The sequence below is a fragment of the Zalophus californianus genome, chromosome 9, assembly GCF_009762305.2.
Source record: "Zalophus californianus isolate mZalCal1 chromosome 9, mZalCal1.pri.v2, whole genome shotgun sequence".
Classification (NCBI taxonomy): Eukaryota; Metazoa; Chordata; class Mammalia; order Carnivora; family Otariidae; genus Zalophus; species Zalophus californianus.
In genome coordinates, this window is record NC_045603.1 from 135,471,464 (window position 1) to 135,486,346 (window position 14,883).

General features: G+C 47.7%; 1 protein-coding gene across 1 annotated transcript in view; it reads right to left on the reverse strand.

Moving 5' to 3' along the window:
• Positions 1-9,646: 9,646 nt before the first annotated feature.
• The window catches only part of NET1 (neuroepithelial cell transforming 1), a 60,110-nt gene continuing 54,873 nt past the window's right edge, over positions 9,647-14,883 (reverse strand). The window contains exons 9-12 of the mRNA XM_027592818.2: positions 14,212-14,469; positions 13,383-13,553; positions 11,919-12,105; positions 9,647-11,579 (exon numbers count right to left, since the gene is read on the reverse strand). Of these exons, the coding sequence (XP_027448619.1) occupies positions 11,173-11,579; positions 11,919-12,105; positions 13,383-13,553; positions 14,212-14,469 (1,023 nt within the window). The 3' untranslated portion in view covers positions 9,647-11,172. The remainder of the gene's footprint in view (positions 11,580-11,918; positions 12,106-13,382; positions 13,554-14,211; positions 14,470-14,883) is intronic.

Genomic DNA, 14,883 nt, shown 5'->3' on the forward strand with positions numbered 1-14,883 from the left:
GCAGGGGAGAGGATATCACCTGCAAAGACGCCCAGGGAGAAGCAAGGGCTCAGGACCCAAGCCGGAGGCCAAGATCTGGCCACCGCCACAGAAGGGACCTTGTAAAGACACAGCTTCCAAAAATCTTCTGATTTGTTTCATCAGAGGTTTTGAAAAATTCCTGGAGGCCTCAGCACTTTTGTTTTTGCTCATCAAGAAAAGCCCCAGAGCCACTTTTGGTCTCGAGACCGGCGGCTGTCCTTGGGCCCGGCGCACAAGAGCCCTGGGAAGCCAAGAGCGCTTGTGTGCGTCCGGCTCCGGAGCGCCGGAGAACGAACGTGTGCTCCGGTGAGGTCAGGACGGATGCACGTCTGGCCCGGGCCCCCAGGATGGACGGGCCTGTGGCAGACACACTCGGGCTCTGCAGCCAGGGCCTCAGGCCAATCACTTCTGGAAGCTTCTGGCGTACAGAGCCGTGCAGACAGGTGCCAGAGGGGCGCGCTGTGCCCAGGATCGCCCTCCAGGGCGGCCCTGCCTGCGCCTTGTCCTCCCGCGGGCCTCCCAGCACACACACCAGCTCGGCTTTCCGAGGCTGGCAGGCCACAGCGGCCCGGAGCAGCCCTCCTCCGTGGCCTGGGGCAGGATGAGGACCTCTCTTCCCCATCATCCCAGGTGGTGGCCGTCCTGCCCAGACCGGGGGTGAGGTGGAAAGGTGCATCCCCAGGTAAAACGTGGGGACCATTGCTGGGAGGCCAACGCCACCCAGCCTGGACATTGAGCTGGCTCCTCCCGGAAGTGCAAGAGCTTGCAGAATGTGGGAAGGACAAGCCATGGGGGCCCGCGGCTGGGGGCAGGGGGGACAACTCCCTCTGAGACTCAGGGTCGCCAGATGACAGGAGCCTACCCCTGGCCCAGCATCCCCCAGGCCTGCACTCAGCTGATGAAGGAACATTTCTGAACACAGCAAGCTCTGCCCTGGAGGGGGTGCGGGAGGCGGGGGCCAGGGGCTCAGTGTGAAGTGGGGGTGTGGGGCACGGCCAGCCTTGAAGCCAGTCTGAGGCATCAAGGTCACTACGGTGCAGGAAAGGGGTTCTGACTGAAGCTGTTCCAGGCCTGAAGGCTTTCCTGTCCCATGCTGTTTTAGCGAAGCTGCTGGGGAATGTGCCTTAAGTGAAGTTCACAGAAGCTCCCTGCCATTTCCATGGCCCCACGCACTTCAGCAGGGAAACCATTTAAAAATAAAATTCCGTGCAGAGGTCCACAGAGGCGAGGGGTTATCCCATCGGCTCAACTCCTTAAGCTGCGCTGTGGAGGACTGGCCGCCCAGCCTCGTCCCGGATAATCTTACAGCGGCGCCCAGCAGACGCGCTGCCCAGGCCTCCAGGCTTGATGACAGCCCTGTGCCTGCCACTCCGAGCTCATCCAGGACCATGACTTCGATTGGCGGCGAATATTTGAAGTCCCCATTTGTTATCTCCATCCGCGGCATCTTGACACGTCCGGCACGTGTGTCCCCGTTACAGTCCCTTTGGGGGGATGCTCAGCTGCTGAGGGTCACCGCCAGTCTCTCTGAGAGGTCTGCCAGGCTCCCTAAAGCGAATTTCCAGAATACCTAGCCCATGAGTTTAGATCAGGCCACTCCAGCCCCTACCCCGACAGTCAACCTCTCTGGCTGTTTCCTCGGGATGCTGTAGCGGATAGAAGCTTGGTTACATTACGAAAACAAAGTTTATAAGCAGGAGTGAGGCATTGAGGCATTTGGGGCTCACAGACTACAGCTGGGATGAACACACAGCGATTGCAGGCTCCTAGCAGCCACCACCACGTCCCTGACGTCTGAACCAGAGCCTGGGCCTTGTGACACCCACGTCACGGCCACTGTGCTAAGTGTCCCCTGGTTCCACGTTTCTTGGCTGATGTAGACTGCCATGCAGGAGCCCCTGCAGAATTGAGGGCTCCAGTTGTGTGACCCAGTCTCCCCAGCTTGGTGACTGCACGCAGTGATGGTCTCTGGGCCTTTCAAGCCAAGGCCGGCGGCAGGGAGGACTCAGGACAGCCCAAGGTGATGCCCTTCTACCACCGTTAGGGAGCTCCCTCTAACTCCAGCAAGCACACGGGGAGACTGGTGATTTGGGGTTGAAGAGGGACCCGAGGAAGGCCTCCCTCTCCAGGGGGCGGCCACCTTACGGTCTGTCCACAGACCAGGCCCAGCTGCTCCCTGGACCCCGAGCTGGAGTCTACAGGGCCCTGGACGTGTAGCAAGGCGTGGTGGGGGAGTTGGGCTGGGCGCTGTCTGATCCCTCCTGGGCTCCCCTGCCTGGCCCAGGACCTGCCTCAGGACCCTTGCTCCTGACTTTCTCTGGGACTCTGGCCTTGGGCTTGGTGCACCGGTGACTCCGTGTCAGGCACTGGGCTTCCCCTCCCCCTGCCACGCAGGTGTCCTGACCAGCCCGCCACCACAGCGTCAGCTCCCAGGAGGCTCAGAATCCGGTCTGGGAGCTGGTGGCGCTGAGGTTTCCTGCATGAGGAGACGAGGCTCACACCTTGGCTCTGCCTTTGGACACACTCAAGCAAACCTTCAGATGCTGTCAGTCACGAGGAGTAAAGAAAAGGGCAAGTCGTATTTCAGGTGCCCGGAAAGGCACTGTCCTCAGGCCTGGGAAATCAGGGCCACTGCTCTGGGCTCTTTACTTTGGAGGCCACTGGGGCATCTCCCCCCCTCGCCAAGCCCAGGAGGTCAGGACTCTTCTGGGCCAAGCGGCCATGCCAGCCAGAGCCCCGCCCGCTTCTAGATCACGTTCCTGGTGAAACGTGGAGTTCCCTCCCAGATGACCCTGCACCCACATTCAGGGCCTGTCTGCTTCTGGCCTGGGGACTGGATCGCTGCTGTTCACACCCCTTGGTCCAAGCAGTGGCGGTTTGTGGGGAGAGGGGGTGTGGGTGTGGGCTGGGTGAGTGTGAGTGCCCTCTCGGCGCAGGACGGGGCTGAGCCGGAAGCAAAGGGGACAGACTGCAGGCTGGAGGCCGGCAGGAGCAGTGGGGTGGGTTCTACACACGTGGTGGGCACCCAAGAAATAAATGGTTGTTCTCCATTACTGGAGAACCCCATTCTTGCGTTACTGAACCGGACTGCTTGTGAGTCTGACAAGTCTCGTGCTGTTGTTCTGCGTCTAGGAATGGCATCCATGTGGGAGAGAGAGGTGGGGGAAGGGAGGCAGAGAGGGAGGAGAAGATGAGAGAGAGAGAGGAGAGAGAGAGAGAGGGCTCCTCCACCTGCTAGGGGGAGTGCCGCCAGAAGCCGAGCAAGCTGGGGTCAGAGACGCCAGGCCCAGCTCTCAGCGAGGCGGAGGCTCTCCAGCGGAACGGGGTCGACGAGCCAGTCCCCGGCTGTAAGACCAAGTGTGATTGGGTAAGACCGGGGCAGTCAAGGTCAGCCTATTCGCTCTGTCCCCCGGGACGCAGGATTCAGGGAGAGAGGGCAGCAGGCCCCAGGGCTCAGACCACAGCCACGCCTGCTCAGTGTTTGTGTGACCTACGCCTCTGTTCTGGGCCCCAGGAGACGGGCCTTGGTTTCTCTTCCTCATATTTACTTCTTATTTGTTCTGTCTGGCTGGGTCCAAATCCCAGGGCGCCAATGAGCTCCCGCACGCCTGACCCCCCCGTGATTCTCCCCGCCAGAGCTACAACGCAGCTGAGCTTTCAGGGCTTGTGTGAGTTACCTGTTGCTGCCTAACAAATGGTATGAAACCCTCGTGGCTCAAAACAATCATAAACACGAATTAGCTCAGTTTTCTCTGGAAGCAACCTAGCTAGTGGTTCTGACTCAGCACCTTTCATGAGGCTGAAGTCAGGAAGCCAGTGGGTGAGGCTTGATTGCATGTTGGAGGGTCTGCCCCCAGGAGACCCCAGAAGCTGGGCAAACAGGTGCAGGCTGTGGGCAGGAGGCTCTGCTTCCCGGGGCCTCTCCACAGGCCTGCTTGAGCATCCGGGCAGCAGGGCGTCTGGCTTCCTCCAGAGCGAGTGACCCGAGACGTAGCAAGCCAGAAGGGGCTTGGAAGTCACACGTGGTGACGTTCATCTTACTCTGTTGGTGGTGCGGACCAGCGGGGCTGCGTTGTGGGAAGGGACCTGGGTCGGTGTGAATTCCAGGAGGCGGGGCTTGTCAGGGGCCCTCTGGAGGGCCCACCCAGGTCTGAGAGTCTGGGAGTCTCCTTGACTTGCTAACACAGAGCTGAAATAACTTCGCCATTCTGGTCCATTCAGCAAACCCGTTCATGCACATTCTCTGTGTCAGGAGAAGTGGTAGTTCCTGGGGACACCAAGACCCAACAAACTCACAGACTGGTGGGGAAGGCGATGCTCAAGCTGGAAAGTGTTTGTGTGTCACAGGGCGGTGACGCTTACCTGCGTGGGTGGGTGGGGACACATCGGGGGGGTCAGAGAAGGCTGTCTAGCATAGGGAAGGCCAGTTAGGTCCTGAGGGATGAGGAGGAGGTCTTCCAGGAAGAGGCAGGGGGAGAGGAGAGAGGACTAGTGTTCCAGGTGGGGAGACCGTGTGTGTGACAAGTACAGACCCCGAGCTGCCTGGGGGTCTCAGCTATGCCCAGTGAGGATGTCACTTCTCCTGCGTGCTCTGATTTCAGAACCTCCCAGAACCAATGGAAAGTTCCGCATCCTTTGAATGGGCTGTTTTCAAGGTAGGCAGATGCCCAGGTTGCACTTGTCTGCTGCTGCAACAAAGAACCTCGTTGGAAAGTTCTGGGAGATTAAGCCTGGAGGAGGTGGCTGTGAGTTAGAACAGCAGAGAATGACAGAAATAGTTTCCATCGGTGGAAAAGACTGCTTCATGCTCCTTGCCTGGAGGCAAACATGATTTCGGGGTTTCAGGGACCCCTCCCCAGTTGCTCAGATGGGGTGTGCAGGGGTGTGTATCTGCCATTTCCTCTGTTTTGGAAAAGGGCGCTACCCCCTGGGATGAGCACGCATGCAGGGGTCTGAAGGAACACACGTGATGACAGGCCTGCCCATATCCCGAGAGTTTAAAGCCTGTGTTGAATTTCCACCTACATCTGCCACCCCGTAAAATGCATCATGCCTTTGATGGTATGGAAAAGTAATACACTAGCTATTTATTTATACGTGTGGTTTGTGAGGTTTGCCCTGTGGTCGGCTTCATTGCCATCTGCCTAGGATTACGTATTCCTTTGGGGCAGAGACTTTGTGCTAAGCCCCTCCCTCGTGTCCGGTCCTTGGAGAGGGACTGCATGGGAGCATCTGAGACAGAGGACAGGGGAGGCAGTGGGGGGCTCCAGCCCCACCCTATGCTTTGCTCCCCCTGTATCTTCAGAGTTGATGGGGGTATCACCTGCCCACAGTCCCCCACGGCATGCTCCGCCCCTCCTCCAGTCATCACAGATTCCGCCTGTTTCTTGGGCAGTTGGGTGGGGAGCTGAGGGCTGAGCTCACACCTGGAAATCACCCAAGATAAAGAGAGAACACATGCAGGCCCGGCGCGGGCTGGGTGTGCTGGGGGGCTGGGGAGGAGTCTGCCGGGGAGAAGACAGACAAGGTCAAAGCTTGATGGTTGGCAAAGGGAGGCGATGTCAGACAACACTCTTTTCCAGCCCTGGAGCGGTTTCCAGGTATGGAGGGAGGCCTGGCGCCAAGCTCTCAAGTCACGTTCAACTGACAGTAGCAGTTTGAACTGCTGGGAGCGGGGCTTGGAGGGACCGAGTACATCCAACCGGCCAACGGAGGGGTGCATGCAGCCTGGCCCCCCATGAGCTCACCCTCAACCCTACTGCGGTGAGTGCCAGGGCTGCACGAAGCCTTAGGTGGGGTCGTGGTAGATGGAGGACAGGCCTGCTTCCTTTGCCCACCAGAGGCAAAGGAGGTAAGGGAGGGGTGCAGAGGCCTCTGCCCCACGTTGGTGGACCCCAGGTTAGCTAAAAACAGAGTTCAGCTCCAATCCCGGACTCAACTGGGGTAGGACAAACCAAGTTCGGAGCTCCCCTCCCCACCCAGCTGGGGTGCTGCTGCTGACTCTGCTACCTTCTGCCCCGGCTAGCTTTTTCCCCTGCGAGTGAAGGACTGGCCTCAGTCACCTTCACGCCCTAGCTTCTGACTCTTCTGGACTTGGAGGTGCGCTGCCCTGGGCGGCTGGCCTAGTGTTAGAACCTGAGATCCTGGCCTCCGGACACAGAATTTCCCTAAACAGGTGTGGTTTGAGAGCGATGGCTTGTGGCCCAGACACCCAGACACACTGGTCCCTTTTCTCTTTGCGGAGCATTTACATCCGATGTCTCAGAATATCTACAGTAGTATTCCAATTTTGGTCTCTGTAGATAGGACTTGAAAGATATATATTCCTAATTGCACATTTTTTCCTGGGCCTGGGTAATTTTTTTCCCCCCAAAATAGACTTTTTAAGTGCAGCTTTAGGTCCACAACTAAATTAGGTGGAAAGTATGGATTTCTCATTACGCTCTGCTTCCTTACACCCACAGCCACCCCTACCATCAACATCCCCCACCAGAGTGGGACAACAGTGAACCTACACTGTCACATCACCCACAGTCCACAGCTGACATTCGAGCTCACTCTTGGTGTTGCACATTCTACGGTTTGGACGAACGTACAATGACATGTTTCTACCCTTAAAGTATCACACACACACACACACACTGCCCTAAAATCCCTGTCCCTACCCCCACCCTCCAGCAACCACTGATCCCTACTGTCTCCTTCGTTCTGCCTTTTCCAGAATGTAATAAAGTTGGCATCCTACAGTATGGAGCCTTTTCAGATTGGCTTTTCTCTTAGTAATATGCATTTAAGATCCTTCCATGTTTTATCGGGGCTTGATAGCTCATTTATTTTTAAGTGCTGGAATATCTTATTTAGGTCTAAATGCACCATAGTCTACTTATTCATCACCAAGAAGAGCATCTTGGTTACCGTTTCAAACTCTTGGCAATTACGAATAAACCTGCTATAAGCATCCACGTGCAAGTCACTCTGTGGGCATAAATCTTTGGGTAAATACCAGAGCATGACTGCTGGACCATACGGTGGGTTTTGCAGTTTGTAGTCTGGTAGGAGACTGCCAAATGGTCTTCCAAAATGGCCACACCACTTTGCGTTCCAGCAGCAACGAATGTGCGTCTGGGGTTGCAGTGGTATGGGTCTCACCATGCCAAGACTGTAGGGGACTCTCGTTGTTTGAACGTTTACTCCCCCAGTGCTGCATGATGTGGAGAATCTTTTCCTGTGCTTGTTATCTGTCAACTTCTCAGGTGAGGTGTCTGTTTAACTAGTTTGTTCATTTTCTTATTGTCAAGTTTTAAGTTTTGTTGTTTTGTTGTTGTTTGTGGTATATTTTGGCTAATAGTCCTTTGTCAGGTGTGACTTTCATAAATATCTTCTCCGTCTTTAGAGTCTTCTCATTCTCTCGAGGTAATTTTTTAAATATTCTCTTGATTTTCTAAATCGAGAATCCACACCATGTTTCCCTAAACAAAGTCCTGGTCAGGACAGAGTGGAGCAGGTTTAACTTGGGATCCATAGATAGGTTCGGGGAGTATCCCTGACTCCCCCCTAATTTGTGTGGATGTGTATATACATACATTTTCTGGGGGGAGAGGGCCCATAGCTTGTATTGGAGTCTCAAACTACTCGTGGTCTAACTAAGATCACATACCACTGGACCTGAGGAACCACTTACATCTGAGACATCCTCAGACTTGCGGTTGGCTCTGGAGTTGTTCAAATATGCAGGCAAAAATCAAAATTCCTTTGGATCTCGGAGATTCTGGAGTCCTCTGAAGTAAGGGAGATCTTCTTTGATAGGACACTCCCCTCAGGGGAACTAGGTTCAATGGACAAAGACACTTATTCTTTCATAGGTATTCTTGAATGCTGGTTAAGAAAAGCCCAAGGAGGTTGAGATATCATGTGCTTTGAATCCCTTGGACTTCTAAACACAATGAAGACCAGTTTCATCTCTAGGGACAGGCAGGAATTTTAACTTATGAGTATGATGAAGACAAACTGTAAGACATCTACTTTGTCTGCATCTCGGTTACCAAGATTGACAGATGGGCTTAAGCCTTCCTCCACTAGGCATTTGCTGATGTTTGCAAAATTAGTTTACTAATATTAGTTATACACATATTGAATAACCAAGTACTGGGCTAGATCTGCATTTTGAGAGAAGCATGAAACAAAGAGTAGACCCAGCTGCACAAAAGTAACTGGTCACCTGAGTCAGTTGAGGAAATGGCAGTCTCAACAGATTCAAGGGTGACTGAATGACACTGGATTCCCCGACTGCTGGAGTTAATTTGGGTGGGTGCCTTGGTTCCCCCCATCCCACCTCGTGTGTACACATCCTGAGTTTAAAAAAGACCTTCCCAAACAGAGACTAACTTTGCTCAAAATATATAAGCGCACTCACTGAAAGAAGTTAGAAAAGAAAAGAAAGAAAAAGTTAGAAAAGAAAAATCAGACTTACTTCAACAGAGCCTGAGTAGTTTAAGGAAAACTGAGAAGCTGGTAGATAAAAGCCGATACTTACTGCATATCATTTACATAATGGCTATCGGCTGGATCCTTGATCACGATGTGCTGACCCAAGGAGTTCACTGTATCAGAATTACTAGGAGGGAGCATTTACAAATACAAATGATCAGCCCTCACTCTTACCCCCCCTTCTCCCCAAGATCCTGAATCAGTGAAATGTGTATTTGTATGGGGAGGAGTTAGGGGGCAGGCCCACTTACCTTTTTAATTTTTTAATTTTTTAAAAGATTTTATTTATTTGACAGAGAGAGACACAGCGAGAGCAGGAACACAAGCAGGGGGAGTGGGAGAGGGAGAAGCAGGCTTCCCACCGAGCAGGGAGCCTGATGCGGGGCTTGATCCCAGGACCCTGGGACTCTAAGCCGAAGGCAGACGCTTAATGAATGAGCCACCCAGGAGCCCCTTTTTTTCCTTTTTTAAAAGCACCCCTGGTGATTCTGATGTCTGAACTGGTTTGAGAACTACTGGCTAGATCATCAAATGCTCTCAAATATAGATGCAATTTATGAAGTGTTCATTCCATGTAATTATTCAGTTTCTGGGTCTTATTTTCTCCCTTGTGTAAGCCAAAGGAAGATACAGTTTTTGATAAAAAAAATCATTCCATTAATAGCATTTGAACTTGTTTCTGTAATGTCAGAAACTGATCAAGGGAATTCTGGAAGGAATATTCTATATAATATCTCTAGAAATGATGAGAAATCTTGCTTTCTGACTTTTCAGATCACAACTGTTGGTGTAACCTATACTTTTGACTTTGCATTTCCAAACTTAGAAATCTGAGATACTTAAATTAAAATCTGAAATGAATCAGGATGCTTTGCTACGAGCTTTACTATTTTATCCAGAAAGTTGCCACATGTTCAGCTGTCTTTAATCTAATAGCTGATTATACTGTATTCTAAATGGTGTAAGAAGATTCACAAAACTTGTCCTTATAATTCAGTCTTTCCCTTTCTGATCAATGAATTTCAAGGGTTTATTTATGATTTTTAAAAACTTTTGTGAGGCTTGCCATTACCTCCTCTGCTGAACTAGCACATCCTGGCAAATGTCCCCCAACATCCACCAGCCAAGAAACCTTTAAGGGTGATTATGTGTGTGCTTTTTTTTTTTAATTGTATAATTCATTTATACAGAGAAATCATTTGGATTATCTATTTACAGTCTTTTTCAATTTTCATTTCCACTGGCCAGATATAGTTCACATAATAGTCAACATTTACTTGAGCTGATCACCAATATAGATCTGCCATGACACAGGGCTTTAGTCTTCCCTCCTTAAATACTATGTCCTCCTTTGAACAGAAACATTTTACAGTAAGATTCATCAGTCTTTCTTCCCTCTTGTGAATAAATCCACCAAAACTGATCTAATATGGTCAAATTTTCAACACATTTCATTGTTTCCTTTCAAACCCATAAACCAAGGCAAATAAAAGTCACTTCCCCCAAGCCTTCTACGACTTACTACACACCCTCAAGTTTAGCTTTTACTATCTCCTTTCACGTTCTGGTGCAACCAGACATTTTTACTTTAAGACAAAACTACTCTCTTAGGCCCTCTTTTTTTTGTGTGTGTTTTTTTCTAAACTTATTACCAGTCAATTGCCTTCCCTCTTGTTTTTCAGACAACACTAAAACTTTCAACAAAAACCTTACGGCATTTTTCTTTCAGTAGTCCAGAATACACAGAGTCTTTTCACGTGTATTCACCACTCTGACATGCTACACTTTAAAAACTGCAATTTTCTTAATTGGCTCAAAAACAGTATGGCTTGGTTTCACTTGGTAAAGTTAATATGATTTAAAAAAAAAAGAGAGATATATATATATATACACACACACACATACATACACATTTTTAATCAAAGAAGAAAAATACTTTAAAGACATGCCAATTTGAAAAGGCAAAGGCATCAAAGTAAAAAAATAAAAGCAGATACTAAAAACTACTTTACAAATTTAAAAAAATTAAATAATTGGCAGGTTAAATGGATGAAAAATGAGGAATGTGCAGTGAAAAACAAATATAAGGCATTCCAGTTGATAAAATGGAAAACTTATTAAGTTTTATGGTTTGTTCTCCAAGGACTTATGTTTCAGTGTAAGTTCTGAAATCATAAGCATGTATTGCATGATGATTTTAGGTGCCAATACTACAATTTCAAATTCTGCAAAGTTTATCAGAAAAACACTGGTAAAATCCCAGTATTTGCAAAACTTTAGTTTTTGGCAAATATTTTAAATATCACAATTGGTTGGTATTAGAAAGTCATAATGAATGCAGAATAAAGAGAAAATCCATTTCATAAATATTTCATTTGATTAAAAATACCAGGCTTGCATGTTCTAAATAATCTGGGGAAAACATCTTAAAAAAAAAAAACCAAAAAGGCTACAGTATAACAGTAATCTGCATGTATCTTTAGCTGCCATTAAAAAAAAAAAAAAAAAAAGGAACAACCACCAAAACCAACCAAAAACATAGAAAATGTTAAGACTGGTGTTAAGTAGCCCTGCAATGCTCCCACGCTCACATTACAAGAAAAGACAAACTGTACACATTTATAAATAAACAGTCTCTCCCCCAGTTAATACACAGAACTTCCTTTATACCAGAGTCTCCTTCCGTTTGCCACTGCACTGGGCTTTGTCCCTTGCTTTTCGGAAGCCAGCCTGTGTTTGGTGAACTTTCACACTCTTCGTGTCGCCTGCCGTGTGCACCGGGGAGCCGCACTCTGGAGCGTCTCCAGCAACTTGGACCTGAGTCCCACTAGACGCCGTGGACGCCCTTCTCTGGGCTCGGACGTTCCCGGCAGAGGGGTCGTTCTCCTCGCACTCCTCGTGGAGCTCCGGCAAACCCTGCAGCTCGGCCGGGCTGGTGGCCTGCTGGAAAGGAGCAATGGCGGTGCGGATGCAGTTGAACCACTGCTGTTTGTGGAACACGTCATTGGCCTGCAGAGTGTGGGACTGGCCTGGAGAGGGGTCTTGGAAGCGAACTCTAAAGATATTTTTAGCTAGAAGAATAAAAAATGTAAAAAAGGCTTTTTATAGTCTATTGTAAAATAAAGTCAGCATACTATCCTAATATGGGCAGGGGTGTTTTTATCCCAGGCCTGTCTATCAGGCAGATACGTTCAAAAAGGCCTACCCCTTACATATTAGATGCACCTGCTGGTGTCAGAGCACCAAAGCACCTGACAACTGTTTCAGGGAGTGGAACAGGTACAGGACAATGGAACCCATTTCATTTACAATTTTTTGTGTAGGGACAGAATTCTTAAAAGATTAAAACTATATTCACTTAGATTCTGAGTTTCTGTTTATGTAAACTACTTTAAAGCTTATATTTTTACCTTTATCTGAGTTGCTGAAAGCCCCTCGAAAGGACCCTCCCATCCTCACGTCTCCATCCTGCAGGTCTTCCAAGACCAGCTCTTGGACAGGGATTGGCTGCCGATAAACCTGGTAGGAGTGACGCTCATTTCGTGTAACAGGCCGAGTCAAAACCAAGATGTCTTGAAACAGGAATATGTAAAGTTTCTGGAGAAACAAGAAACAAATATGTCCTAAATGTGAAATCTTTGTGATTTTAAGTGATTGAAGTCATCCTTACAAATGACCTCATAAAGACCGTGATTTCAAGGCTACACGTGTTCTACCTGGAGAGCTTTTCTAATCTCAGACTATATAAAACCTATTTTTATCAGTGTGGAACATTAGATTAAGCCACAGCTGAGTAAACGCTAGGCACCACAAAGACCTACCAGTAGTAACATGTCTGGGAACACCAGTATTGTATACCATAGCTTTCTAACAAAATAAGGATTAAAAAATGCAAGCTGCTAAAAATGTTAATGGTTCTATTTTGTCCCATACAAATGTAAGCCTTTATAGAACAATCAGGCTTCATGATAGAAATCAGAGATGTCAGGTTTCAACTTTTTCCAAAAAGAACCTCAACTTATAAATAGGGCTTCTGGTGGGGGGAAACAGGTGATGGGGGTGAAGGAGAGCACTTGTGATGAGCACTGGTGATGTATGGAATTGTTGAATCACTATATTGTACACCTGTAACTAATATCACACACTGTATGTTAACAAACTGGAATTAAAATAAAAACTTAAAAAAAAAATTGGGCTTCCTTCTGAAAAGCACTCAATGAAACAAAAATACCATTCCATGGGGTGCCTGGGTGGCTCAGGTCGTGATCTCAGGGTCATAAGATCGAGCCCTACATCAGGCTCCAAACTGGGCATGGAGCCTGCTTGGGATTCTCCCTCTCTCTCTGCCTCTCCCCCAGCTCACGTGCTCTCTGTCTCAAATAAATAAATAAATCTTAAAAAAAAAAAAAAAATCCATGCTTACATTTAGTTCTAGCAGATACATTTATAATTAATATTTAAAAAATAAGTTTGCTTTCATTCAATCTACTGTAGAAATTTGTTTAGTAGTGCTAAAAGCTACTTCCATCACTATAAACTTTGAAAAATTTTTTGAAGGACACGCTTTTTTATTATGAAACTAATAATTTATTTAGAAAGGAACCCCTAGCCAAACAAGTTGATTTATGCTTCCAAACTAAAAAATAAAGTATGAACCATTTTCTACCAAGACATTTAAGTCATTCTGTCACAAAAGAAACCAAAGTTTGCTTTATCAAAGCTGTTAACATAAAATAAAAACCAGAAACCTTCTTTCACTGTGTGATGAATTTATTTTAAAACCTGCTTCATGACTTACGCAGAAAAAATTAAACAAGGTAGGAAGATGAAAGTAATAGCTCACTTCATATTAGTTAGTGTGAAAATACACTCACATGTCCATTTTTATTCTTCAGCTCCCCATGGCAGAGCAATACTTTGCTTGCTTCAATTCTAGGATCCTTCTGCTTTTCGTCTAGATACTCCAGTTTGTCAATGTAATACTGGCATTCTGATTCACCTTTCTTCAAGTTGATATCAGAGAGAACTCCTTGTATTATCAGTATCTAAAAATTATCAAGAAATCAATGAGGCATTTTCAGCAGGGCTGTTCCATGTAGGGCTAAAACATGATATTAAAATTACAGGATTTTAAAAGCTTGAAAGGGCTGGGGCGCCTGGGTGGCTCAGTCGTTAAGTGTCCTGCCTTCGGCTCAAGTCATGATCCCAGGATCCTGGGATCGAGCCCCGCATCGGGCTCCCTGCTTGGTGGGAAGCCTGCTTCTCCCTCTCCCACTCCCCCTGCTTGTGTTCCCTCTCTCGCTGTCTCTCTCTGTCAAATAAATAAATAAAATCTTTAAAAAATAAATAAATAAAATAAAATAAAATAAAAGCTTGAAGGGATTCTAGAAATCTGATAATTCAGTCAGTCCCTTCATTTTATAGATGAAAAAACAGCCTCAGCCAAATCGGGTGACTTGCCTGAAGTCACACAGCTAGCTAGTGGAAGAGATCAGATATTAGAATCTAGTCTTTTGATTACAATATAAATATAAAATACGTTACGTCTCTATTGCTTAGTGCACTAGTGTACTGGGTACTTAACACAACAGAACGCTTCACCATGCTGCACTATGCGTAAGATTTGAGAGTATCATTGTATACCTTTCTAAGGCAAGCTAATATATAAACTTGAAAAATGTACAAATAATTTACTGGACTTACAGCTTCCTCCAGAGGCTGAACATCAGGGTGGTCTTTTGGAGTGTGTCTAAGAATTTCTTTTAACAGTAAAGGGTATTTGACCAGGCGACTTCGAGGAATATCTAGGAAACTCCAAAGATCTAGTTTTCGACTGAAGGGAGACTCAAGACATCGCTGGAGGAAGTCTTGGACTCGTGGATCCTGTTTCTTTTGATCAAGAAGAGCTTTGGCTGCCAGCTGGTTACTACAGTAGCCTTTGTAAGCATTCAAGCCTGGCAACTGAAGAATAATAAGAGAAAACATGGTATGATACATGTTTTTGTGAAAACACAAAACTTACAGCTAATTCTGAAAGTTTAAACAAGCTGTGAAAATTTCCTTACAGATGATAACAGGGGTAGGGTAGTGTTCTGAGCCAACATCAGAATGTCCTTTTTTAATTTCCCTATAATTTGACTAAATCCAACTAAAGACCCATGACTCCTACTTTCTCCCAGCCTCAGTTAGATGCTAGTCTTCTATATTCTCAGGGCACCTGAGTTCCTCCACCCCGGTCATCACCAACCTTGAGACTGCTTATGTACTTGATTATCCTCTCACTAGATTATCAATGTGGAGACATCTTTCTCCACTGAATCCCCCGTGGTCCCTCCTAGAAAAGCACCGAGCATCTAGCAGGCACTCAAATGTTAA